At 33.8% G+C, this 26,239-nt stretch overlaps 1 protein-coding gene across 1 annotated transcript in view; it reads left to right on the top strand.

The window, feature by feature from the left end:
* Nucleotides 1-26,239, top strand: part of LOC150094741 (G protein-coupled receptor GRL101-like) — a 211,521-nt gene that overhangs the window by 154,656 nt on the left and 30,626 nt on the right. Inside the window, exons 15-17 of the mRNA XM_090411656.1 lie at nt 13,896-13,967; nt 14,086-14,157; nt 20,713-20,784. Of these exons, the coding sequence (XP_090267782.1) occupies nt 13,896-13,967; nt 14,086-14,157; nt 20,713-20,784 (216 nt within the window). The remainder of the gene's footprint in view (nt 1-13,895; nt 13,968-14,085; nt 14,158-20,712; nt 20,785-26,239) is intronic.

Genomic DNA, 26,239 nt, shown 5'->3' with positions numbered 1-26,239 from the left:
TATAGTAACAAATTAACGCTAAACTTAGGTTTTCATCTACTAAAACATAGTTGCCATTTTCCTGTGGTTGAAAATTAACTTCACTTTGTGAAGATTGTCTTAAGAATTAGGAACTTGCCGAGATCCTTTGTTCTTAATAAATGATATTTATATGCAGATAACATTTATTATTTACTTTTTGGAGTTCTTTTTTCTTAAGATTTACACATTTGCAGCATTGCCACAAGATCTGAATGCTTATCTGAATAGGAAAGTGTGTCATTTATTCACCGCATTGTTCATGCAAATTACAAATTTAAGGAGAAGACTCTGAATGAAATATGAAGTACGCTTCTCTACTTGATGCTTCTCATATATTATGGAAGTCAACATCACTTAGAAAGTATCATTTTCATCTCGCTTCAAGGTAGCATTATTACCTGCAAAATTATTTATTTCTGGAATAATTAATAGCCAAGAACCAACGAAGCATGTCTTAATCAAACTGTTTAGAATTATGTTACTATTTCATGAAAGTGGAGGCTAATAAAGAATTACGAAGAATGAAAGGAACATTAAAATAGATTTCAGAAGATTTTCATTTCAACGAATGGGAGAATATCTTTAATAAGGAAGGATTTTTAAATGATTAAGAAGATTGGTCATTATATCTGGTGTAAATAAGATTTTTGAGTCGAAAAAGGAGTACATATATTATTAATGTATCCTCGGGTGAAATGCTAATAAAGAAACCATTTCTTATTGCACTGAAATTGTTAAACGGAGTGAAGTAAAAAAATATAATTGCAGTCTAATAGACAAAGTTAATTTCTTAGTTTTATTTTGTGTTTGATACAACTAGCAGAAAATGCAACTATGAAAGCTTTGAAAAAAATAGTCTTCTGTAAATTTCAGTATGATATAATAAAATTAATTCATTTCTTAATATAAAGAAGAATAAATTTAATAATTAGTTGAAACTGATTTATTAATTCAATGAAGAAATAACATTCTGAAGAATTCATAATTCTTTCTGCGAGGGTTGAAATAATTATGAATTTTAGTATACATTAACCGTATACGGAAGTGTCACGTAATACTACTACTACTACTACTAATAATAATAATATGCAGATTATGCGATCAGAAAGATTAGACTGTAGAACATCTAATCAACGCCTGCAGCAAAATATTCCAAACTAATTATAAATACCGCCATGATCAAGTGGCCAAAATAATTCATTGACGTGTATGCAAAAAATATATCTTTCCTATTTCTGATAACTGGTAGCAACATAAAATAGAGACTGTATTGGAAATCGAAACAGCAAAAATTCTCTGGGACTTTCGAATACAAACTGATCCGATTTGGAACACAATAGACCTGCCATCACAGTTATCGAACATCGACAGATTTGGATTATTGATATCGCTGTATACCCGGTGATAACAAAATTAACAACAAATAATTGGGGAAAAAATGACTAAATATCGAGATCTGGCAATACAAGTTGGCCGGCTGGGGCTTAAACACATCAAAGTCATCCCAATAGTTATCGGTGCACTTGGTGCAATTTCAAAAAACCTATCAACTTTTTACAAGAATTAAGCATCAAAGAAGTGACCCCATATGACCTACAAAAAAACAGCGTTACTTAGAACAGTCCATATTTCACGATGCTACCTGAAAGACTGTTCTTAGATTCTTGGGCAGAAATCTGAATTGCTCTGTATTGCCAGGCAAATTGTTATTTGAATGATATCCTGTTTTGACTATGTATCCATTATGTGAATAATTGTTTTTTTTAATAAGAATGATAATTTATTGATTGCTAAAATATTTATATATACAATAAACATCATGTGTGACATTGCACCTTACAATTTTACAGAGTTCAGCACTAAGTGCTCCAATTTCTACATTGGATTTCAATTAAAACTTTTAATAATACTTTTATTATTAATCTATTAAGCTATTATTAATTGTGTGGATATAGCTTAATAATTTTATTATTAAGCTATATCCACTTTTGAATAGGAACAGCTTCCTAAACATAAACAACAAAATTCTGCTCTACAAATCAGTGATAAGATCTCAGATAACTTACGCCTCACCAACTTGGGGATACGCATCTAAACAGAACATCCTCAGATTGCAAACGATACAGAACAAATGCTTTAGAATGGCATTTAATGCCCCTTGGTTCATGAGAAACCTGCAATTACGCCAAGAAGCCAACCTTCCAGATATCAAGAGGGCAGGCATTGCAGAAAAGTTCTTCACACTCACAGATAATCACCCGAATCAAGTAATTCAACAGGCAACGGACTACAAACGCTCAGACCGTTTCAAATATAAAAAAAAAACGAAATCCGCCATCGCTAGAGAAAGCTAATATAGCTTAAAATGCTCACAATGAGCTGGTAAATTACCTATAATAATCCCCTCACACTCAAGCTAAAATCAGATGAAGGGATGAAGATTTCAAGTACACAGTTCATCTCCCAAAGAAGTTCCAAGTTCCAAGTATAGTAAATGTCATATATTAAACATATTTCTATGTAGTGTATGTGTACACCGAATTTGAAGAATGCCATGTAAGTAGACTGCATGCAATTATTATTGAAACTAACCTGATTATATTCTTCCGGGTTAAAACAGTGTGTGACCTGCCCATCATTTGTTTACGTTACCTTAGTGTCATACAGAGAAGTGACCTTATCGGATAATGGGTTTGTGGTTGCAGGTTCAACATTAAAATTAATGGCTTTCTTGCATAACCTAAATCACAGTTTAGAGCTTATTTATTAACCCTTCACGTAAATGACTCTGCTTCATGTATACACCATTAATTTAACTTAATGGAGAGCGGTAAAGTCTGTTCATTCCCTAAAACTGCAAAGAAGTTTTTCCTTAAGAAACAGGGTTTCCAAATTTCTTCGAGTTTCCTGTTTGTATAAAATGTTTTTAGATTTATAATTATAGCTTTCGTAAGGTTGAAATTTTCTTAGAAATGCAAATTTGATCTTCGTGTAGAAAATTGCTTATAAGCAATTCCCTAAATGTAATACTTAGTACACGCTTGTCTTCAGAGATGTGATGATGTTGTATAGTTTCTGGCATTTTATGCTCATTTTTTCATCATTTAAAACAAACTCAAGTCTCTTCGGTAGACTTGATATGGTCATATATAATGTTGTCATGATTTATAGGATTGCTTTTTTTTTGCTTTGGGCATTATATTTAGATATCTTCCATAATAAAGCAATGTCTAGTTCTTAAATAAAAAATTAAGTCGAAGTACCGTATTTGCCAGCGTATAAGAAGCACCGGCCTATAAGACGCACCCCATTTTTTGTACACATTTTTTAGGAAAAAAAAAAGATTTTTTAGATTCTTTTCCTGATTCCGCCAAGTTCTTATCATTTTCTCACTTGGGGGTGGTCCACCTTCCAGATATCAAGACCTACATGACAGGCATTGCAGAAAAGTTCTTCACACTCACAGATAATCACCCAAATCAACTAATTCGCCAGGAAACGGACTATAAACCCTCAGACCGTTTCACATATAAAACAACCGAAATCCACCATCGCTAGAGAAAGCTAATATAGCATAAAATGCTCATAATAGGAGGGTAAATTAACTACAATAATCCTGTCACACTCAAGCTAAACTCGGATGGAGGGATGAAGATTTCAAGGACACGGTCCATCTCCCAAAGAAGTTCTAACTTCCAAGTATGGTAAATTTCATATATTAAACGAATTTCTATGTAGCGTATATGTACACCGAATTTGGAGAATGCTATGTAAGTAGACTGCATGCAATTATTATTGAAACTAACCTGATTTTATTCTTCCGGGTTAAAATAGTGTGTGACCTGCACATCATTTGTTTGTGTTGCCTTAGTGTCATACAGAGAAGTTCCCTTATCGGATAATGGGTTTGTGGTTGCAGACTCCACGTTAAAATTAATGGCTTTCTTGCATAACCTAAATCACAGTTTAGAGCTTATTTATTAAACCTTCACGTAAATGACTCTGCTTTATGCATACACCATTAATTTAACTTAATGGAGAGCGGTAAAGTCTGTTCATTCCCTAAAATTGCAAAGAAGTTTTTCCTTAAGAAACAGAGTTTCCAAATTTCTTCGAATTTCCTGTTTGCATAAAATGTTTTTAGATTTATAATTATAACTTTCGTAAGGTTGAAACTTTCTTAGTAATGCACATTTGGTCTTCGTGTAGAAAATTGCTTATAAGCAATTCTCTAAATGTAATACTTAGTACACGCTGGTCTTCAGAGATATGATTATGTTGTATAGTTCCTGGCATTTTATGCTAAGTTTTTCACCATTTAAAACAAACTCAAGTCTCTTCGGTAGACTTGATATGGTCATATATAATATGTGTTATGATTTATAGGATTGCTTTTTTTTTCCTTGGGTACAATATTTAGATATCCTCCATAATAAAACAATGTCTGGTTCTTAAATAAAAAATTGAGGCGAAGTACCGTATTTGTCAGCATATAAGACGCACCGGCCTATAAGACGCACACCATTTTTTGTACACATTTTTAGGGAAAAAAAGATTTTTTAGATCCTCTTCCTGAATTCTCCAAGTTCTTATCATTTTCTCAGTTTGGGATGGTCCGAAATACTTCTCTGTAGCCTTGTTTCCATGTTCTTTAGCATGCGCAATCACACGTAGCTTGTACGCACCGGCCTATAAGACGCACACCATTTTTTGTACACATTTTTAGGGAAAAAAAGATTTTTTAGATCCTCTTCCTGAATTCTCCAAGTTCTTATCATTTTCTCAGTTTGGGATGGTCCGAAATACTTCTCTGTAGCCTTGTTTCCATGTTCTTTAGCATGCGCAATCACACGTAGCTTGTATGCAATGTTGTAGCAATGCCGACGCTTTTTAGCCATAATTTGCCAAGAAATTTAGAGAAAATATAACGGCAGAAATTTATCACCGTTTTCACAACAACCACGACAACAATCGGAAAGTTTAAACGAACAGGAACACAACTGTGTTCCAGTTCGTTTAAATGACAGCGTATGCGCATCCACTGAACTCTACGTAACTGGAATGCTCTCACACATCGCAAGGAAGCAAGAAAGAAATCGCGTAACTCGGAAAAGAGAAATTTCCAGAAATGAAAGTAATAAAAAAACTGAATATCGACGTATAAGACGCATCCTGTTTTTCAGACCTATTTTCAAAGAAAAAAAAAGTGTGTCTTATACGCTGGCAAATACGGTAATTAGTCTGAGAGCCTCAGTAGCTCAATCAGTATAAACGAAGGGTTTTGATCGGAAAGACCTGGGTTCGATTCCGATCAGTGACGTTAGGAACTTTATCTGGTCTCTTTCCAATAAAGGTGAGTTAGCCGATCTCATACGGAGGTTTCACCCGGAAACTCGGGTTTTTGGTTCCCCAGAACAGGCAAACCGACCCTGTGAACGCACATGGATTACAGTCATGAATACGTCCCAGGCATGCACCTTTCCGATCCCGGATAATGCCGACAAAGTCATTTAGGGTCGGAAACAACTGAAAGGGAAAACCACCACCACTTGGTCTGAATTCGCAGAAAAAGTACAGAAAAATAATCGTATTCATTAAATATAACAAAAATCTGATATTTGAAGATTTACTAAAATCCTATGTTGCTCAATGATTATTTGAAATATGGGTTTGAACTCGTGCAATATTTATACTGTAGCATTTCCTCCAGTAATTGCAAAAGTAAAATCATATTAAAATCCATGAAACTGCGCAGCATTCCTTTCCATGGTTTAGTTGGCTAAACAACAAATACTTGACTCCGATTCCAATAGCGATAAGTAAGTTTTTCGCCACAAAAATAAAAGATGCGATCCCTTAAAACACGTATCATATAACTGCAGTATAAAACAAACAAAATTTATAGTTCCATGCATTAGTGGTTCGAACAAACATTAAGAAAAGGTTTTAAAAGTCGTTTATAAAAGTAAAGGAAAAAACATTAGCGTAGTCATCTCAAAGCACTTAAATTAAATTAAACTGAAAAACTTCGTCGCGTGATTTATTATGTGACGTTATTTTTATAGACCCAACACGGTTTCAAGAAACTAAAGCTGGCTGTACAATAACGCGACTTATATGTGCAGCATAATGAGGGAAGTTCGTCTAATTTTTCATGCGGTAGTTTAAGTTTTTCTTTGCTATCTACTTGCACGTTCTAAAAATAATTTAGCAACTCACAGAACACAGTCATGTTGCTCATTGTTGTCAGAGAGAGACACACACCAAGGGTTGTGCTAGATGGAATTCTAACGCAACACGACACCGTGTTTATGCAATGTTGAAGAATACAAAAATAAGTCGAACGTCACTGCCATTTAAAATAATGTTGGAGGTTTAATGGATTTTTTACAACACTCAGAAAGGATTAAAAAGAATTTAATACTTCCTATATTTCGTCCTAGTCACTAGGACATCTACGGGGATTAGAAAAATAACTAATGTACCATAACACAAATATCATACAATACTAAGCCCAACCACGTGGGTGACACTAAAATCCATTAAAATCCATAAAAATCCATTAAACCTCCAACATTATGTCTTCACAGCACTTAAGCCTCTATACACGAACTGCCATTTAAAATTGACCTATTTTAGACCATGAACTTTTCAGAATATAAAAATGAATGAATTCACTTTTATATGTAAATATACAACGATTAGTTTTTAAGGTGTTTTCTGGATAGGACTATCTATTTAAAAATGAAGTGTCATTGTATAGAAATGGTTATTCATCGGTGATTTCTTGCATTTTAAATAAAGGTTGTACTAAACTTCATTAGGACTAAATGGCCTGCATTTTCTTTTGTGAAATCTCTCGGGATGGGAGAATTCTTAACCACTTTCCTCATAACCCTGATGTTGCTCTCGCTGACCTCCACCTGTTTGGTCCGCTAAGAAACATCGTACTCTTTAATATTTCACAACACTATGAGGTAAGATCACCTTCTGCTAAACGTACATTATGTAATCAGTAATAATGTACAAGGAAACTTAAAAAAACTCGACTAACGAGAGAAGAAATATCTAAATAAATCTGTTCGTTTATATTGGAAAATACCTAAAAGATTATCTTTCGTTTGCATATTCAGAAATGTTAAAAACACTTCAATACATCAAACGAAGATCGCTTTTAACGACATCACAGTTTCCTATTATAAATCCCGAGAATGTTAAAAAATATAGTACTGTAAAGAGTCAACAATGCGGTGAAAAATATCAACGATGCCTTACATGATATTCTCAGGAGTTTTATGCACTTCCTGGATTTTATTGAACAAATACGACACGCAGGTGTAATGTAATTATAACGGATGAAAGCAAATGGAAACTTCTGTTCTTTGTTCTGTCAACAACCTGTTTGCACAATCTTATTAATAATAGATAGTTCGTAAGTATGTTAATGTCAAATTATAAATCCATTTCTAGAAAAAACTAAAATAATATACTATACCTTAATTCTTTGATTTTAGACTTTTGAAAATAAATGAACACCAATTATTAAATTGCGACTTTATAATTAATATATGTTATCAACTATTGTGTTTGTTTGTCAGTGTTTCTAACTTGAGAAGCGAAGTGTGCTTCTATGGAATTACAGTAGATATTTTAAACAAATACATGATGTTTTCGTTTGAATATAACGTAAAGATCATCCCATTTTCTTTCATTATTTCTGGTGAGAGCGCGGTAATTTTCCACTTTGTGAAATACGAGATTAGTAGAAACTTGAACAAAAAAAAAAAAGGAAGAAATAAAAAAATAAAAAGAACACAATCGATTACTAACAAAAACAATCTGCTGTACTATTTGTGCAATGTTCGTAATAGCAGAAAACCGAGAAATTGTCTGAAGTTACGACTTACTAGACAATTAGACGATGGTGTCGACTTTTGATCGAGTTGTTTTTCTTACTGTAGGAAGAGAAAGAAACTCAGGAAAAATTCGTCGAAACTTGGGAATTGGACGAGCTTTCAAACTATAGATCTAGTTAATTGAGAATTACTGCCTATTATCTCACGAATAGAAAGAACATGGTTAGATAGAATGAAAACAAGAACATTTATTGAAAATGGGGACGTGAGGAGAGAGAGAGAGAGAGAGAGAGAGAGAGAGAGAGATTGTGTGTGTGGGAGGTTTGTTAAAATGATAGCTGTAACCGAACAGGAATGGTCTGAGTTGGTTTCCATGATTAAGAAATACGAGTTGAACGATTCTGCGTCGAGGGTTTCTATGCGTAAAAAAACCACGGAAGGGATAATCCAACTCAATAATATGCATTATTTACTGAAGATCACAGCACATGGATGATCACGTGTGTAGTGCTAAACATAATTTATTGTGGTTATAAAAAAATCTTGGAATTAACGAAGACGAAGAAAAAAAGATTCATCGAAGAATTATCTCTAAGAAAAAAAGCTAAGAATATCTAAGAAAATGCATTATTTAAGGAGGAAAGTTACCAATAAAAAAGACAGTTTATTCTGAGAATTGGCATACTGTTCCATAATATGTGAGTAGATCATAGCAAACAATGTGCGATTATTTTTCATAATTCGAAGAAAGTATAACGAAAAATAACAAATAACTTACTTTTAGTTTAATTCCTAACTGGTAATGTTGAGTTTTGCAATTTGACGATTAAAAATGCGGGATTAGAACAAACTCATACTATTAAAGGGATTTATTTAATGATTGTTTGTGTGTGACAGCGCTATTCTGAGAAGTTGCTGAGTGCATTTTTTCAATTTTATTTTGCTCGTTTACGTATAACAGCCGTAAGCCTTCTTTAACTTCGAAGCCACTGAAAAGCATTCGTCAAGTAGTGAGATTTCTTTAATTGTACAACTTCGTAAGTAATGAAAATTGCACGAAGGATCTAGAGATTACATTTACAAGAAATATCTAAGACGTAAAGATGTTAATTCCCTTAAAGCTGTCATCATCATTCAGATAAGAGAAAGGAGAGTTACCCAAACAGCCTTATTTCGGGTCCGTTGACGATTAGAAAAGTTAGTTGTTGCTAAAACAGTCAACGCGGAGCTTGGTTCTAAGTGAAATTGCTTTTTTTTTACTGTTGAGTAATCGTAAATCTGACTTGGCAACATGAATTCACCGTAAGATAATTCTTAATGTCATTTCACTTTAGCGATGCTTGCAAAATGCTTTTATTTTTCTCCTAGGAGGACGCGTGGTTAACTATTTCAATAATAATAGTAACGTTGTGGTGATTACAGGATATTTTAATATTTCCCTGGCACGCATGAGAAGCTTCGTATGAATTTATATAAAAATTAATTCTTATTGTGTTTCTCGTAGTAGATTGTAACTTAAGAAACTTCTTGAACTGGTAAAAATATTCGTAGCAGTTTCAACGTGAAAGATGACATTAATTAAAATAAAAGAGCAAATGATTTTTTCAGTTACAAACATTAAAATTAGGCACGTTTATTTCCATTTTTAAAACTCTTGCGCAGTTATTTTCAGTTAATTTTTTTGCTATCGACATACTTTTCATTCCATCGATATAATTTAAACAATGAAAGATAACAGACATTGCTGTTTATTTATTTGTTTATTAATTATGTAAATATCTTCTTCTTCTTCTTCTTCTTCTTCTTCTTCTTTAGTATTCTGCAATTGAGCAGGTTCTTCTTTTAGTAGCAGAAACTTTCCTTTCACTTTCTTCTGTTCTGAGCCTTCTCTTTCAAAGTTGTGTACCTGTCTCCATTGAGCATGTCATCTAGCATTGTTTTCCTTACTCTTCCTCTGGGTCTTTTTCCGTCTATTTTTCCTTCGATGGCATCTCTGATGATTCCATTCCCTCTCAGAATATGTCCGATCCAGTTTTCCTTGCTTCTTTTTATCCTCCTTAACAGACTTCTTTCTTCTTCTACTCTTTTTAAGACCTCTTCATTAATTATTAGTTATTTTATCTATCCATTTGATTTGTTCCATCCTTCTCCAACTCCACATCTCAAAGCTTTCCAAAATCTTAATTTCTTCTTTCTTCAATGTCCAAGTTTCGTCTGCATAGAGGACAACACTCCGCAAATAACATTTTATTAGTCTTTTCTTTAGGTTTCTGTCCATTTTACTTTCTGAGTCAATTCTATTTTCTATTAAAGGCATCTATTTCCATTGCTATTCTTGCTTTTATGCCACTTTTACATCTTCCATCACTGCTAATCACACTTCCTAGATATTTAAATGTCTTTACTTGATTCAATTTTCCCCATTTATTCTGATATCCATATTTGCCTCTTTCCTTTCTATTTTCATTACCTTTGTTTTTCTGATGTTAGTTTTCATTGCATAATTGATCCAGGATTCCAGTAATCTGTTCAACAGATGTTGTAGTCCTGTTTCAGTATTTAATAATAATGCCTTGTCATCTGCGTATCTTATTGCAAATATCTGTCTACCTCCAATCTTTATTCCTTCTTCCGAATTCTCCAGTGCTTCTTTTAGCATTGTTTCGGAATACATGTTAAACAAATTTGGTGACAGAGAAGCCTTGTCTTACTTCTCGTCCAATGATATCTGGTTCTGTTGTACCATATATGTCTCTCACCATGGCAGGTTGTCCTATATATAGTGAAATAATTAGCCTTCTGTCTTTCCAATCTATACCAATTTTTCCATTACTTCCACCATCTTATCCCATTTTACATTGTCAAAAGCTTTCTCAAAATCTATATAACAGATGTTAACTTCTTTATTCACTTCTAGACTAAGAATAGCAAGCGAAAGTCCAATCGGATCTCTTGTTCCCCTACCCTTCCTGAAACCAAACTGATCTTCTCCAAGAAATACTTCCATCCTGATGCAATTATCCGTGTTAGGATTCTCATAAGCATTTTTGATGTATGGGAAATGAGGCGTATTGTTCTAAAATCCTTGCAGTTCACTGCATTACTTTTCTTTGGTATAGGAGTAAATATTAAGGTCATAAAATCTTTTGGTAGTTCTCCTTTGTTATAAATTAAATTTATTATTTTGGTTATTTCTTCAGTTCCTTTCTTCTGAAGTTGTTTCAGGAATTCTGCAGGTATTTCATCTATTCCTTCTGCCTTTCCACATTTTAGTTCTTTGATGGCCATTTCTACTTCTGTCTTCAAAATCTCTGGGCCTAGATCATCTTCATTTACCTTCTTTATATCTATTAATGGCAACTCATTTGGTCTATTTTCCTTGTCATATCGATCTTCAATGTATTCCTTCCATCTAATTAGGATTTTATCTTCTTCAGTTATAATTTACCCATTTTTATTTTCTATGCCTCTAGCTTGAATTCCATTTCTCTTGTGATTCATGCTTCTTGCTTTTTCGTACCAAAGATTCATACCTTCCCACTCTCTCCTAATTTTCCATTTCTTCGCATTGTTTTTAAGCCAATCTTCTCTACTTCTTTCTGCTTCCCCTTCTCAATCTGTCATTCAGGGTTCTATATTGTATTTTCCCTTCTGGGGTGTCTTTATATTTCCATTTTCTTCTTTCTTCCATTAGAGAAATCATCTCATTAGTTACCCAAGTTTTTTTAGCTCTTATATATCCCATTTCTTCTTCTGCAATCTTCTTTATTTTCTCTTTAACTTGTTCCCATTTCTTTTCTGGATCTTCAGTTTTGACAAAATTTGTTTCCTCTAATTCTTTATCCAATCTATTTCCAAATTACTCGGTATTTTTTAATTTCTCTAAGCTCCATTTTTTCCTTTTCATAGCTTCTTGTATTTTCTTTAGTTTCACATTTATTTCTGTGAATAGTAGGTTGTGGTCAGAGTAAACATCAGCTCCAGGATATGTGCATGCATTTTTATACTATTCTTGTATCTTTGCTTTACTATAACGTAATCAATTTGATACCTTTCCGAATCTCCTGGTTTTTTCTATGTGTATAGTCGTCTCTTAGAGTTTTAAACCAAGTATTTGTAATTATTAGCTAATTTTCTTTACAGAATTCCACTAAACTTTCCCCTCTCTCATTTCTATTACCTAGTCCGTATCTTCCTACTACATTCCCATCCTCTTTTTCTTCTCCCACAACTCCATTCCAATCTTCTATTATAATCATATGGCCGTTTCTTTTTTCTTCTTTGATTAGTTCTTGTAACTGTTCGTACATTTCCTCTATTTCCTCATCTGAATGGTCACTTGTTGGCATATATACCTGCATTATTGTTATGTCCGCTGATTCAGCCTTCAATGTGTAAGTATATTTGCCTCAAACACAAAATATCATAGATTTATGACGTATATATTAAAATCAAATAAACATTTTTGTAAGTAACATTACGAAATAATAAAGAATTAAACATGTAGGAAAAATTTTTAAAATACAAAGGAATAACCTTTTTTCTTCAGATTCTGTTTACTACACCATTTATATAAAATAATGCTGGATTTTTAATATAAATAAATAATGTTTATAATATATATATAAAGAACATACCTCGTTTGGTGGCCGGGAAAAGAATAACCCTGCTGTACCCCATGCATGTCGTACGAGGCGACTAAAATGGGTACCCAGGGAGGATAATAAATGGCAATACTGTAGTCAATGAAGTTTAAACTGAGGCTCGGCTATTGCAGTTACCGTCCTGTCATGACCAGAGCTAATAGCTCAATAACATCCCATCCATACATTTTCTTCTACAGATAACGGGGAATATAAAAAGCATTCTTGCTTCACCCATCTAGCCAAAAACAAAACAAAACAAAAAAAAAAAAAAAAAAAAAAAAAATATATATATATATATATATATATATATATATATATATATATATATATATATATATATAGAGAGAGAGAGAGAGAGAGAGAGAGAGAGAGAGAGAGAGAGAGAGAGAGAATTTCTTATATTCAAATGCTGAGGTATAATCTAATAAAATTGCAGTGGTCTCTTTCGACTGAAAATGGGTTAGCCGGTCCCAAACTGAAATTGGTTTTTTTTGCACCCGGAAACTCGGGTTTTTCTTCTCCCAGAACAGGCAAACCTGCCCCGTGAACACAGACGGTTATAGTCATAAAATAGTTATGGCAGGGAAGGCAACGGGAATCGGCCTTGAGTCATATCCCCCCTAGTAATTAACTGCAACCCTCTCAAAGAGAGGAGGCCATGGATTTAGAACGTCATCAGTACTTTAAAAAAATATTATTATTATTATGACGCATTAATGAAATTATTTTTATTTTATTTTTAACATATAAAAACTCTTATGTTCAAATTCTTAGATATAATAAATCTAATAAAATTATTATAGTTTATTTTATTATAATTTAAAATATATTTTATTAATTAAAATTATATTTAAAATATGTGTAAGAATACAAACATTTTATTAAGTTAGTTTTGTTCTATTTTATTTTGAAACATTCTAATAAATAAATATATTAAATTAAAATATATATTTTTAAAATTAATTAAAATAATTAATAAGAATAAATTAAACCTAATATATGGTTATGCTTTCAATGTTTATGAAATGAAAGTTATATGTTGATGTCTCGCTTATAAAACTGATTAATTACCTATTATATATAAAAATTATTAATATGCTTATGTTTAAAATTATTCAAGTTAGATTAAATCATTATTCTTAATATAGTTATTAGAAAATGCTTTTTTATTCTACAGTGGTTAAGGAAATTGATAAAATTATTATTCTTGTGATATTATATAAAAATATAATGCTTATAACAATCGAATGCATTCTTGTTATCATTACTATTACTATTATTTAAGGGATCCGAGAACTCATCGACACACACACACGCACACACACACAACGAGAGAGATATAAAAGTTTTATTTCATCTATTTCTTTTACAGGGATCTTAGTTTTAACGCCATTATCAGCATCCCGAACGAGACATTTTGGAATTTGTGGAGGCTCAGAATATTGTAAGTTCCCATTCATGATTAATTTAATATATTTAGAGCCTATTAATTAAACAATTAATATTACTTTTTTTCATTATGCTTATTAATACTTAGACATCGTTTTTTACACTGCTTTCAGAGATCTAAGACATAATAAAATGCAAGTTCTTTACAAGGATGCTTTTATGGGCTTAGCAAACCTAAGATCATTGTAAGTAAATGTATTTTAGTTTATTCATTTGTAAATTTTAATCGAATGTCTTGTTATTTACTTTATTTCTAAATGAAAAAAGAGTATATATAAAAGAGAGTGAGAAACACAGAGAAACTGACAATAATGATTTTTTGAAGACATGAAAGTTTCACCTCGGCAAAGAAGGAATTCAACTAGTCAGTTGAGTCCAGAAGAATAAAAATATCATTCACGTCTCCCAAAGGAAATGAACTTTTACATTATTTGAGGCGTTGGCAAGGGGAGAGATTTATTATGCTGACTTTACTGAAAACTTTGGTTTCAAAGCATTTTTCGTTTGCGTTTGCTTGGATTTTTATCATTTCCGCCTAAACTGCTGTCTGAATATTTGTAAGAACAGCTGAACATGCAAAAATAAGAAGTATTTTTTGATGAAGATGAAGGCTTTATTTACGTTTTACATTGAATATTTTATTGTATATTTCTAACATTCTTTCGTAAATTCCATACTAAATTTATAAATTATATTAGTAGCAGACGTAACATTGTTTGATCACCTTGTAAGATTGAGAGTGATTGGTGCTTTAATTAGTGATTGATTGAAGACGAAAAGACTCATCTGATTACTGATAGTGGAGCACAAGGTAAGACTTTCTGCTGGCAGGTCTCTAGACCTGCGGGATTTCTACTAGCGCTCACACGCAATTAAATCGATATGAACGTGCCTGACCTAGACGTCATCACTGATTTGCTCGATAAAGAGCCTGCTCTTATACTCATTAATAAACTCCAAAAGAAGTTCAGGCTGAAATGGCCTCCTAGCATGATCGCCCCCGACTTCATTATCGAGTCGCTCGATAAAGGGCTAGCACTCACTTTTGTTAAAATGCTTCTCAAAAAATTTGAACGAGAATGGCCCGGCTACTTAAACTTATATTCTTCACCCAAGGTCGATGATGAGGAAAATGAAGACTTTCCTCAAATGGAGGAAAAACTCAATCTAGTTGTCTCTGCCTCTAATCCTTCTGATCAAGGAGAGATCCATGCGCGTAAGAAGCGAAAACCTCTCGCTGCTGAGCCAACAAATGATGTTGGTATGGATGAGGACGCTCCCATTTCAGATCCCTCTGCCTCCCCCCATGAAATGGTGCCGCTGATTATCCTAAGGGAAAAACAGAGATGGACAACACTAAAACCCACCATGGCTAACTTACAAATAAGTTATAGATCGGCTACAAATATAGATGAGGGCATAAAAATTCAGCTCGCCACGGTGGTTGATTATAGAAATCTTACAAAGGATCTGGACACAAGAGGAATACAATATCACACATTTTCACTTGCCTCGGAAAAAAATCTGAAAGCGGTCTTACGAGGAGTCTCCGAGGATATTGACACGGATGAAATAGTTACTGACCTCAACTTACAGGATCTACCTCCCATAAAGGTCACTAGAATGTTCAGATCAAATAAGATAGCTATGTCTCTAGTCTTAGTAGAGATTCATAATATTTACAAAGACATATGCAATCTAAATCGATCTGTGGACTTAAAATCACCCCAGAACCATTGAAAAAGAGAGCATGTTCTGGGCAGTGCCACAGATGCCAAAAATTTGGCCATGCCCAGAAGCTATGCAAAGCCCAGTACAGATGCCTAAAATGTGGCGAGAATCACCCCACAACCACCTGCACTAAGCCAGAATCCACCCCGGCTAAGTGCGCTAATTGTGTGGGGTCATCACCCTGCTAATTATAGAGGATGTATACATACCCCCAAAACAGATGGAACGATCCAAATAATCAATCCACCTCGTCATCTAGTGCGATAATTCCTGAAGTTCAGGCTCCTCAGTCCTCCAGGAGTGAGAACACGACAACAGGTGCTCTCCCACCATTAACTGAGCCCCTTAAGAAAATGAATCTTCAGCATCAAGCGAGAACATATGCTGATGTGGCCCTCTCCAAACAGATAGTACAAACCCAGAACCTGGCTAATCCACATTCAAATCTATCAGCTATTATCACCTCTTCTCTTGCTAGGATTTCAGCAACTCAAATCCATCACTAAGTGTTACAAAAAGATTCTTACAGCAAACCCAATCCATATTATCTGCACTAGAAATATATATAGGAAATGCATAGGGAAAAAATCATCCCATATTCGCTTAGGAGTATCGCTTGGAACGCCAACAGTATCAAAAACAAAGTGTTGGAAATCCAGGAATTCAATAATAGATATAATCCAGACATATTTCTAATAAATGAAACTCACCTGAGGCCTGCTGACAACCTAAAAATCAGAAGGTATCAGATTTACAGAAACGACAGACTTGATTATAGAGGTGGAGGTACAGCCACCTTTATCAAAAACTATATCCGCCATCATCATTCAACCCAACCCTACAACCACCAACCTCGAAATCACAGGCATTAATGGCCTCACAAACTCAATTGGTAACCTAAAAGCTTTTGCTGCTTACAACACTCCATCAAAAACATTGTTGACCTCAGATCTGGATGCCATCCTTGGAGTGAAAGTACCGGTCATCATCGCTGGAGACTTCGCTGCAAAACATCCTGCCTGGAATAGTAAATCTACCAACAAAAATGGCCGAATACTGTTTAACTACTCAAGTTTCAATTGCATAGCTGTGGCTGGTCCTTCTATACCAACTCATATCAGTCTAATTGGCTCCTCCGACGTCCTAGATATAGCTGTCCTCCAAAATGTCAAATTGCAGTACAACTTGGATTCACTTGACGAATTAACCTCTGACTACAACCCTATTCTGCTCCAATTAGGCAATCAGAAAGGACTGTTCCCCCCGCCTCACACCTTCATACCTTGGGAAAACTATCCAATGTGCTCCCAAACTACTTTGGACCTGTTTCTCAAATTAACTCTAAAGAAGAAATTGATTCTGCAATCAATAAATTTACTCAACAAATCAATGCAGCCTTATCATCTATCACCTCAAATACGCCTACTTCTAAGCCTAAAAGACTTCCATAAGATATTATGAACTTAATCAGGGAAACAAATAAGGCAAGTTTAATACCAGGGCTCCCCAGGATAAAAAGTTACTCAACCAGTTGAATAGTGCAGTGAGAGATACACTGAAGGCCCACAGAAACAAACTATGGGAAGATAAATCAGCTTCCATTTCACCCGGTAATCAAACCGTTTGGAAACTGTTAGGAAATATCAAAAATAAAAATAAAACTCTTCCTCCTCTCAAATGGGATTTAGGCACAGTTCACTCAGATGCTGAAAAAGTTGAAACTCTAGTCAAAAACTTAGAAAAGCAGTGCAGTCCATCTTATGATAACTTGAACTTCAATCATATTTATAAAATCCACCGCCACGTCAGATATACTAAAACAGTGTGATATTGTTCCAGCCAACTCACACCTACTTCTCCAGCCGAAAGCTACGACATCATACAAAATTTTAAAAATAAAAAAGCTCCTGCACCTGACGGCATCCCAAACGAAGTTATTAAATTGCTACTCCGAAAGGCCATTGTACATCTTACAACAATAATAAATGCCATGCTTAGATTAAAATACTTTCCCTATACTTAGAAGTTGGCAGATGTGGTCCCTATTTATAAGCCTGGTAAGGACCCACAGCTGCCACAAAGTTATCGCCCCATCAGTCTTATTTCCAATTTGGGCAAAATCGCTGAAAGAGTCATCCTCTCCAAAATTCAAGTTTCTGTTAACAAGCTAAATATCCTACCTATAGAGCAGTTTGGTTTTCGCAAACTCCACAGCACTACTCAACAGATCCATAGACTAGTTGAATACATTACCACTAGCTTCAACTGGCATCAATACACCGGAGCAGTCTTTCTTGACTTAGAAAAGTCCTTCGATAAATTATGGCATTTTGGACTCCTATACAAGTTGATTTTATCCGGAATTCCACTGGATCTGATCCACCTCATTAAGACCTTTCTTTCTGGAAGATGCACGTAAGTTAAACTAAATGGGGCGGTTTCTACCCAGCAGTGAATCTTGGCTGGAGTGCCTCAAGGATCCCTCCTGGCGCCGATACTTTTCTCGATTTACATGGCGGATATCCCGCATAACCCGACGTCATCTATCATTGCTCTCTATGCCGACGATATAGCAATATCGGCCAGATCTCTTAAACCGCATCTTGTTTCAAAGAAACTACAAGATAACCTCCTGAAACTGGAGCACTGGTTCTCCAATTGGAGACAGCAAGTAAACCCTCAAAAAAGCATCTTCTGTTCACAAAAATTCAACATCTCCCAAAGAAGAGATCTATTTAACATCAGAATTATCTGGAAAACAGAAGCCAAACATCTAGGCGTTCTGCTAGATAGAAAACTAACCTTCAGCCGGCATACAAAGTCCTTATGTGCAAAGGCATCAAAAGTCATAGCACAGCTTTGCCCTTTTATCAAGAGGAACAGCAAACTAGATATTAAAATCAAATTGCTCCTCTATCAGTTGATGATTCGTCCCATTATCACTTATGCGTCCCCCGCCTGGAGCCATACTTCAAGCTCAAATATCCTTAAACTGCAAAGACTGCAAAACAAATGCTTACGCATGATCTTAAATGCACCATGGTACATTAGAAATGTTCAACTTCATCGAGACACAAATGTTCCTTATATCTACTCTTTCCTGCAATCTCTCGCAGTAAAGTACTTCTCAAAATCGTCCTCACATCTAAATGAATTAGTCCGACAAGCAGAAAATTATGATGAATCGGAATTATACAAATATAGACGACCTAAGACCATCCTAGTTCCCTTCCAAGATCTATAATTTGCCCAACTCGGGCTGAGCACGTAGCTCATAAATTTTTCCCTACACCTTTAATCCCTGCTATCTGATAGTAACCTATCAGATAGCAGGGATTAAAAGCATTATGCTTTACCCTTATAGACAGTAGTGTTCTGCGTAACATTGTTTGGGTATGAAAACTCTTTACATATCTTTTCGTGTTTTTTCTTAAACGTAGTTAATTACATTTAAATCATGATAAAAGAAAATTTAGCCTTAAGAAGAAAGTCAATGTTTTTAAACAGCATGTGTTATTAATATTTGTATATTTAATCAATTTAATATTTATTATTCACAGTTTTATGCTACTTTTCTTCCCTGAAAGAATGTATGCATGCAATTTATATTTTAATTAGAGTTTTTAAACTATCTCCAATTGTATTATTTCGTCTTTCGTTCTCTTTATTTTTCTCTATTAACATTTGCCAATTATATAATTTTAGAATTAGAGCTTAACTGTATTCAAATACTTGAAAATAGTATGAATATCTGAGTATTTATGTTTGTAAAGTATAATCGAAATTCTCTTTTGATCTGCACATTTTTACATTCATCTCTCTCTCTCTCTCTCTCTCTCTCTCTCTCTCATATATTTTTTAAGTAAAAATGTGATACTCCCAATCTCTTCTAAAACAAACGTGTTTGTGCCTTGATATATTTTCTATTTCACTTTTAATCCCATTTATTTTACAGAATATTTTTTTAATATTTTCCTTGTCGCCTCAGACAATTTTCCGCCCTGTCCTAATGCTGCAATCTTTAGTGTTTCTTCTGGCATATGTAAATGATTAAATGGACTGTGAGATTCAGCATTTTTAAACATTTTAATTTTTATACTTTTCTTCTAGGAGTTTCCAGGTCTTGTTATTTTTACCTTCCTTAGCATCCAAACAGTTGCTCACATCCTTTATATACAATGCTAAAATGTTTCTATTATGCACCAGTTAGCTAACAATAAATGTATGACATGTGTTGAATGGTAGGATTATCGATGAAACCTTGTATTCTTCTAACTAGTCTTGTACATTTTAACAGGGGCAGAAAATCGCCTTCTTATTTTGTATTTAGCAAACTAATAGCTCATTGAATAATCATCAAACCAGGATAATACTGAATTAACAGAAGGCTTCAGTTGTTTTAGATTGCGCTAAAGACTCTAAGGCCAATATGTTATGTATTCAAATTACGTGTTATGTTATGTATTCAAATTACGTGTTATGTTATGTATTCAAATATGTTATGTATTCAAATTACGTGTTTTCTAGGTTTTTACGTGTTTTCTATATTGTGAGATCAGAAACATACTTGCGAGAGGGGAAATTGTGCTACATCTGTATAACTTGCGGTCGTTTAAATGATATTTAAATAAATAAAACAACTTATGAAGATACAGTAAAAATAAAATAACGCAACGCAGGTGTACCGAAGATTGGAAGGATGGAGCTGCAAATTATGGATAAGTGTCCACAATGAAATTTAAAACGCACTAGTCTAGAAGCAGCGATTTGGTAAATTGACCATTACGAACTGAGCATCGGTTTAGGCATTGGTTGTATTAGCGAATCTAAGGGAGTAATGCGAATTTGAATAACGAGAATAACCAAGAAGTAGTTGTCTTTCTATGTTTTCATAAAATATATTTTTAAAAATGCTCCAATGATTAATTTTCATACATATTTATTCGAACTCATCATCTAAGGTTTGTTTTCTAATTAATTAATATGTTTTTCTCATTTTTCTGTTTTAGATTTTTGAGAGGAAACTCAATTCGGAAAATAGGTTCTCTTGCTTTCAATGGTTTATCATCACTGAAATCTCTGTAAGTATAATGGCATACTTTCATCATAGTATTTATTCTTCCTTTTATACATAATATCATATAGTAGCAGGATTATTATTAAAAGAATGTTTCCTCGATAGTTCTGTCAGTGAAAGCTAAAGTTTGTTTAATATAAAAATTCTGGATTCGAATGCCACTTTAAAATGGACGTTTGTGAAAAATTGATCCGGAAGCGCTTACATAAGCCTTTAAGTTTATAAGGCTTCTTTAAAAAATGGCGTAATGTTACCATGGTAACCATAAGTTCTGTTTTAGTAGCTCATTAATAAAATGCTGGTTAATACTTCCAAACATTTTGCGTTTTATCAAATGGAGAGATGAGGCAATACTGATAGTTATGGTAGTGAAAGCAGTCATCAGGAAACTCAAGGAATAGAAATCCGAGGAATGATCTAACACAAGCAGAGAACTTAACAAAAACTGGGTACATAAAATTTCTAACATCTGTCTGGTTATTGCCAAGATTTAGATTAATCAAACAATCATACAGGAGAATGGAATCTAAGCGCATCATATGTTCTATCGATAAGAAGGTGGTGATCTCTAATTATAAGGAATTCAGTCTATCTTGCACTCTCTGTATTACGTTTGACAATATTTTATTCAAGACGTTTTCTCCCTATGTAGTCAATGCCATTGGTGACTCCATATTCATATGTGGATTCGTTAAACAAAGATCCACTAAAATGCAGTGAGTTTGGAACTGACAATGTTGTTCATACGGTTTACATATCCCAATAGAGGAATTCCAGATATTGTGAAAACTTTTACCCAAGTCAAAGTTACAAAGAGGAACACTCGATGTCAGATTAAAACTCAGAACTACGTTGTCTAATGATATCAAAATAATGTTCCATGGCGGAGGCCCTATCCTGCCTACTGTTCAACATAGCGCTTCAAACGAGAATCAAGAGATGGTCGTATGAGCATAAGAGGAAATATCTGCTGTAAGTCAGTACAAATTCTTTCAGGTGTAACAATAATAATTAAAGAAACCGTAATCATTCTCATTTGAAATTATACATACTTTTACCAAACTGGAATCAGAGTTTAGCTGCTTAAATCCAAAAACACGTTCTTTCCAAAAATAGATATTTCCACATCACAATTGTTCTCAAGGAAAACGAAATTCCAGGATGTCCAAAATAGTTCTAAGACGAGTATTAACATATGACTTTGAAATCTGAGTATTCTAAACGACATATGAAAGATCCCTAGGTTTATTTCGAAAGATTATCAGATAAAAATTTGTAGCAGTACAGGAGAACGATATATAGAGGAAAAGATGTAACAATAAACTATATAGATTACTTAATGAGGCAGGTATTATCAACTACATTAAAATCAACAGATTAGGCTGGGCTGGACATGTGGTACGTACGGATAATAACAGGGTAGTTAAGAAGTTCAATACCAGACCAGACCAGAATGATAACGGAAATTGGAAGACCTATACTGAGATGGCAAGATGGAGTGATCCAAGGTAAAAGGCTATCAAAAAAATTGCAGAAATTCTGAAAGGAAAACGGAAGATTGGCAGAAGCTTCTGAAGATGGCGAATCTCCATTAAGAACTGCTGAGCCATTGAACGATAGTGATGACAAAAGATATATGTGGGAGGATAAATCATTACGAAATATGTAATTGGTTACAGTAAGGTTAATTCAAGTATGGAAATCTTATATTATCTAGAAATTATCCAGGATATCGAAGATTAAAGTAAGTGATATTTTTCAAGAATAAGGCAGTATCCACTTTCGATGTTATTAAAAATTAACAAATTTGTTATTTATTTCCAGACCCTCAATTGATCAGTCGGCTTCAACAAAATCATTTGGTTGGAAATACCTGGGTTACAGTTCCATATAAGGTGCAAAGAACCTTATAAGGGCTTTTTTTTTTCATCTGAAGGTGATGCAGTTAGTCTCATACGAATGTGGTAGGGTTTATCCTCCCGAAACTCAGGTTTTTCATTATTCCTCAAGTTAAAAAAAAAAAAAAACACTAATTTACACACAGAAATATGTATTTAGATATAAGACTATAAGAGTAAGATATAAGACCTTATCACTAGATATAAGACCATGTTTTCTTAATTTATAATTTATTTATTATTATTATTTGATACCAAACGGTATTGCAAAGAGGCTGTTAACATCATCTCTAATGTGTCTATCAGCTGTCTTTTACCCAAAAATAAAATTTCTTGAAGAGAAACTCCTGTCTTCTCCGTAATAATAGCAGCTGTGATGAGTCTTTGAAAGGTTGCGTACTCCTACGTAATGGACGTCCTTAGTTCTTTCCAGCCCAAGGACATCTATCGTTCTGATAGATGTCCTCATCGACAGCACTGCGCGACGGAAGTGCTGTCGATGAGGATTAAACTAAGGGAAGAGAAGTGGCGAAAATTAACCTGTCTTTCAAAATGCTGCAATAGTTCCGTATGTCCTCGTTTATAGCATCACTTTTACAGAATAGTAATCAGGAAATTATCCGTTATCTGGTTAACACTATTCATGATTATTTTATCATTCACTGAAGATTATAACAGAATGTACAGTTCTGCACGAATTAAATTGTGAATAATAACGAAAAATGACTTTTACAATATAAAAGAAAATCCTAGAAGTTTGAGGGATTCCAATTTTGGGCGAACCTTTCTAAAATCAAGTGCCATCACGCAATGCGTTCTACGCACGAGCCTCTATTATACATTCGTCAAATGGAGGAGCTCATTAAGAATTTTGCGCTATACGTTTTAAAATATCCAGAACAAATGCTTAAAGTTTGTGAATTTGTCTATAGCATTGCCCAGTGATGAATGGCAAAATCGAGGCGAGGTCGGTCGTAGATTGACATCGAGGGAATATGCATTTCCGAACATTAATTAAGCGAAAAGTTTGAACACGTACTTCAGGAGCCGACTATAATGAGCGTCTCCATTACTCTTCAGAATTTATTCGAGGTTCTAAATTAATGGAAGCTTTCCGAATTTTTTTACAATTTTAACTGAATTTTGTAAGAGTAAAAGTTGTGTTTTTTCGAAAAGAAAACGGCAAATTTCGTAAATGTTTATACATTATAAGAGATTCTTATGAGAAATTAAAAGAAAACAATCAGGAGCTATTGAAAATGATTACGTAAAAATCAAATAATGAAGATAGAAACGAAGAAAGAACGAAAGAAAAACAAAACCTACAGTTAATAAGTACAGAATTATTCAGCACGTAATAAAAAATTCTGGTTAATTAGAACACTTATAATTGACAGTTAATTATATTTCTGATTTCATCCATTTTTACGGTACCTTAGGACGAACCGTGATAAACTTTAACGCCAGTCGTAACGTTACTTGGCGCAAATTTCTTTTTAATATGTACGTGCTAAGATAACATAAGGATGAAAGAGTAACATCCATTATTTCTGATAATATACTTTGGGTTGCTACGTGCCTTGAGTGCAATGCATGACGAACGTAAGTGCAATGAAAGAAGAATCGTATCAACTTCAACTCCACTCAGGACTTCAATATTGCCATATCTTATATTGTAGAATTCTTTTGTGTCAATTCATCTGGATCTAGATCTTTCAAAAACACTTGTTTCGTTAAGTTTTCCACTCTGTTTAAGTGACCACAGCACCTACGAACTCTACTTCTCAGGTCGTATGGTGGTAGCGCTGCTCATACCTCAATGTTAGCAACGTCCAATTATTTCCTAATATCTTTATGTTTCATATTATTCTTCCAAAGATGTCATATTTTAATTTTTTCTCAAAAGTTCTTTTATCTATGGTCTCTGGTCTTTAGTTATCTATGTTATTTCTAACCGTATGTTAAAATTGGTGTGAACATTGCCTTGTATACAGCTAGTTTAGTATTTGGCTAATTTTTCTCTTATTCAATATAGTTTTATTCAACTGACTCCCACCATACCAGCTTTTCATATTATTTTGTCTCATTTCCATATTTAGTTTGTCATCTTCAGTAAACGTGTGCTTAAATAGTTGAAATTTTTACTTGCTCAATAGGTTCTCCATTCAGTTAACTTTCATACAACTTTTATACCTGTATATTTGGACATTTCTGGTCGATTATCATGAATTCCAGTTGACTTTCCACTTTTTAGGTTTCTAATTGCTTTTTTATACACCAAGGATTTACTCCTGATTGTCTTTCTCTTGAATATTTTCTAGCACCGTTCTGTCAAATTCATATTTCCTTTGACAATCTTTCAAAGTAATTCTTCCAAACATGTAGAATATATTTATCTTCAGTCACCTTTATCCTATCTCTGATTCTTCTTTTTTTAGCAAAGTTTTTTCAATTATCTCCTTAACATTTTTCCGCCTTCCTGATATTCCCCGTCTGTATTCTTATCGAATCTTTTAAAAGATTTTATATTCTTTAGCTGCTTCTACAAAAACTTTGGTTCACTTATATTTTGCTCTGTAATTCCATAGAGAACATGCATATTTACTTGGAAGCGTACTTTCGATAAGTTTTCCTTTTTTTCCTGGATTGTCTCTTTAACTTCTGTAGTCCACTATGAAGTTCTGATTTTTCTATCCTTGCAGATAACTTCATCACATCCCTCTTTGGTTGAATCAATCAATCAGTGCTTTCTTTAGATTCACCACTGAAAGATGCTTGATTTTGATTCCTTTTAAAACTTTTGTATTTGTTATTTTCATCCTACTTAAAACAAACGATATCCATTTCTTATTTCAATCCTCTGTGTATTCTTCTATTATCCTAAACTACCACGAAGATATTTCTATCAACAATGCAATTGCCAATGAGAGTTTTATTTGTCTTTCTCCATGTGAATTTGTGCATATCGTGTTGAAACTCGACGTTAGTAATGGCTATTTCGTGTGCAACAGATACTTCCATTATTAGCTTTTCTATTTTCTCCAAATTGTTCCAAAACATTTCTGCATGTTTGATATTCATTTCCTCTTACGCTGTTTAGATCTCCAATAAGGACTGACTTTTCCTTATACTTGAAACCAGCTGACTTCTCTAGTGATCGAAAAATTGTGTATTTCTTCCTTAACACAACCTTTTGATTTTGCCTGAAGTCACAGGAAAAATAAGTATCATCGTCCAATTCTTCGTTTTGATTTTTGCTTATATCACTCTTCAAGAAATTTGCCATTCAAGAAGGCTATCTTTGTGTTTAGTATTGAGCACTATAGTTATTCATTCATTTCCCTAATCGCTGTTTCCTTAATACATTCTATATTTAGAATAATTGTGTATGTTTTTTGTCTTCTTTGTTTTGATAATACCAGTGATGTCGAGGCAGTTCTCTCTACGTTTTTCCATTGATACTTCATGCGTTGCAGATTTTCAAAAAAAAAAAAAAAAAAGAAGTAGTATAAGTACCTCAATATTACTTATTATAGATACTTCGCAATAAACGATATGTAC

This window comes from Typopeltis vanoorti, chromosome 21 (assembly GCF_054136105.1).
Source record: "Typopeltis vanoorti isolate ZY-2024b chromosome 21, IOZ_Tvanoo_1.0, whole genome shotgun sequence".
In the NCBI taxonomy this organism is placed as follows: domain Eukaryota; kingdom Metazoa; phylum Arthropoda; class Arachnida; order Uropygi; family Thelyphonidae; genus Typopeltis; species Typopeltis vanoorti.
Note: the sequence above shows the minus strand (reverse complement) of the source record. Positions and strands in the feature narration are given on the sequence as shown.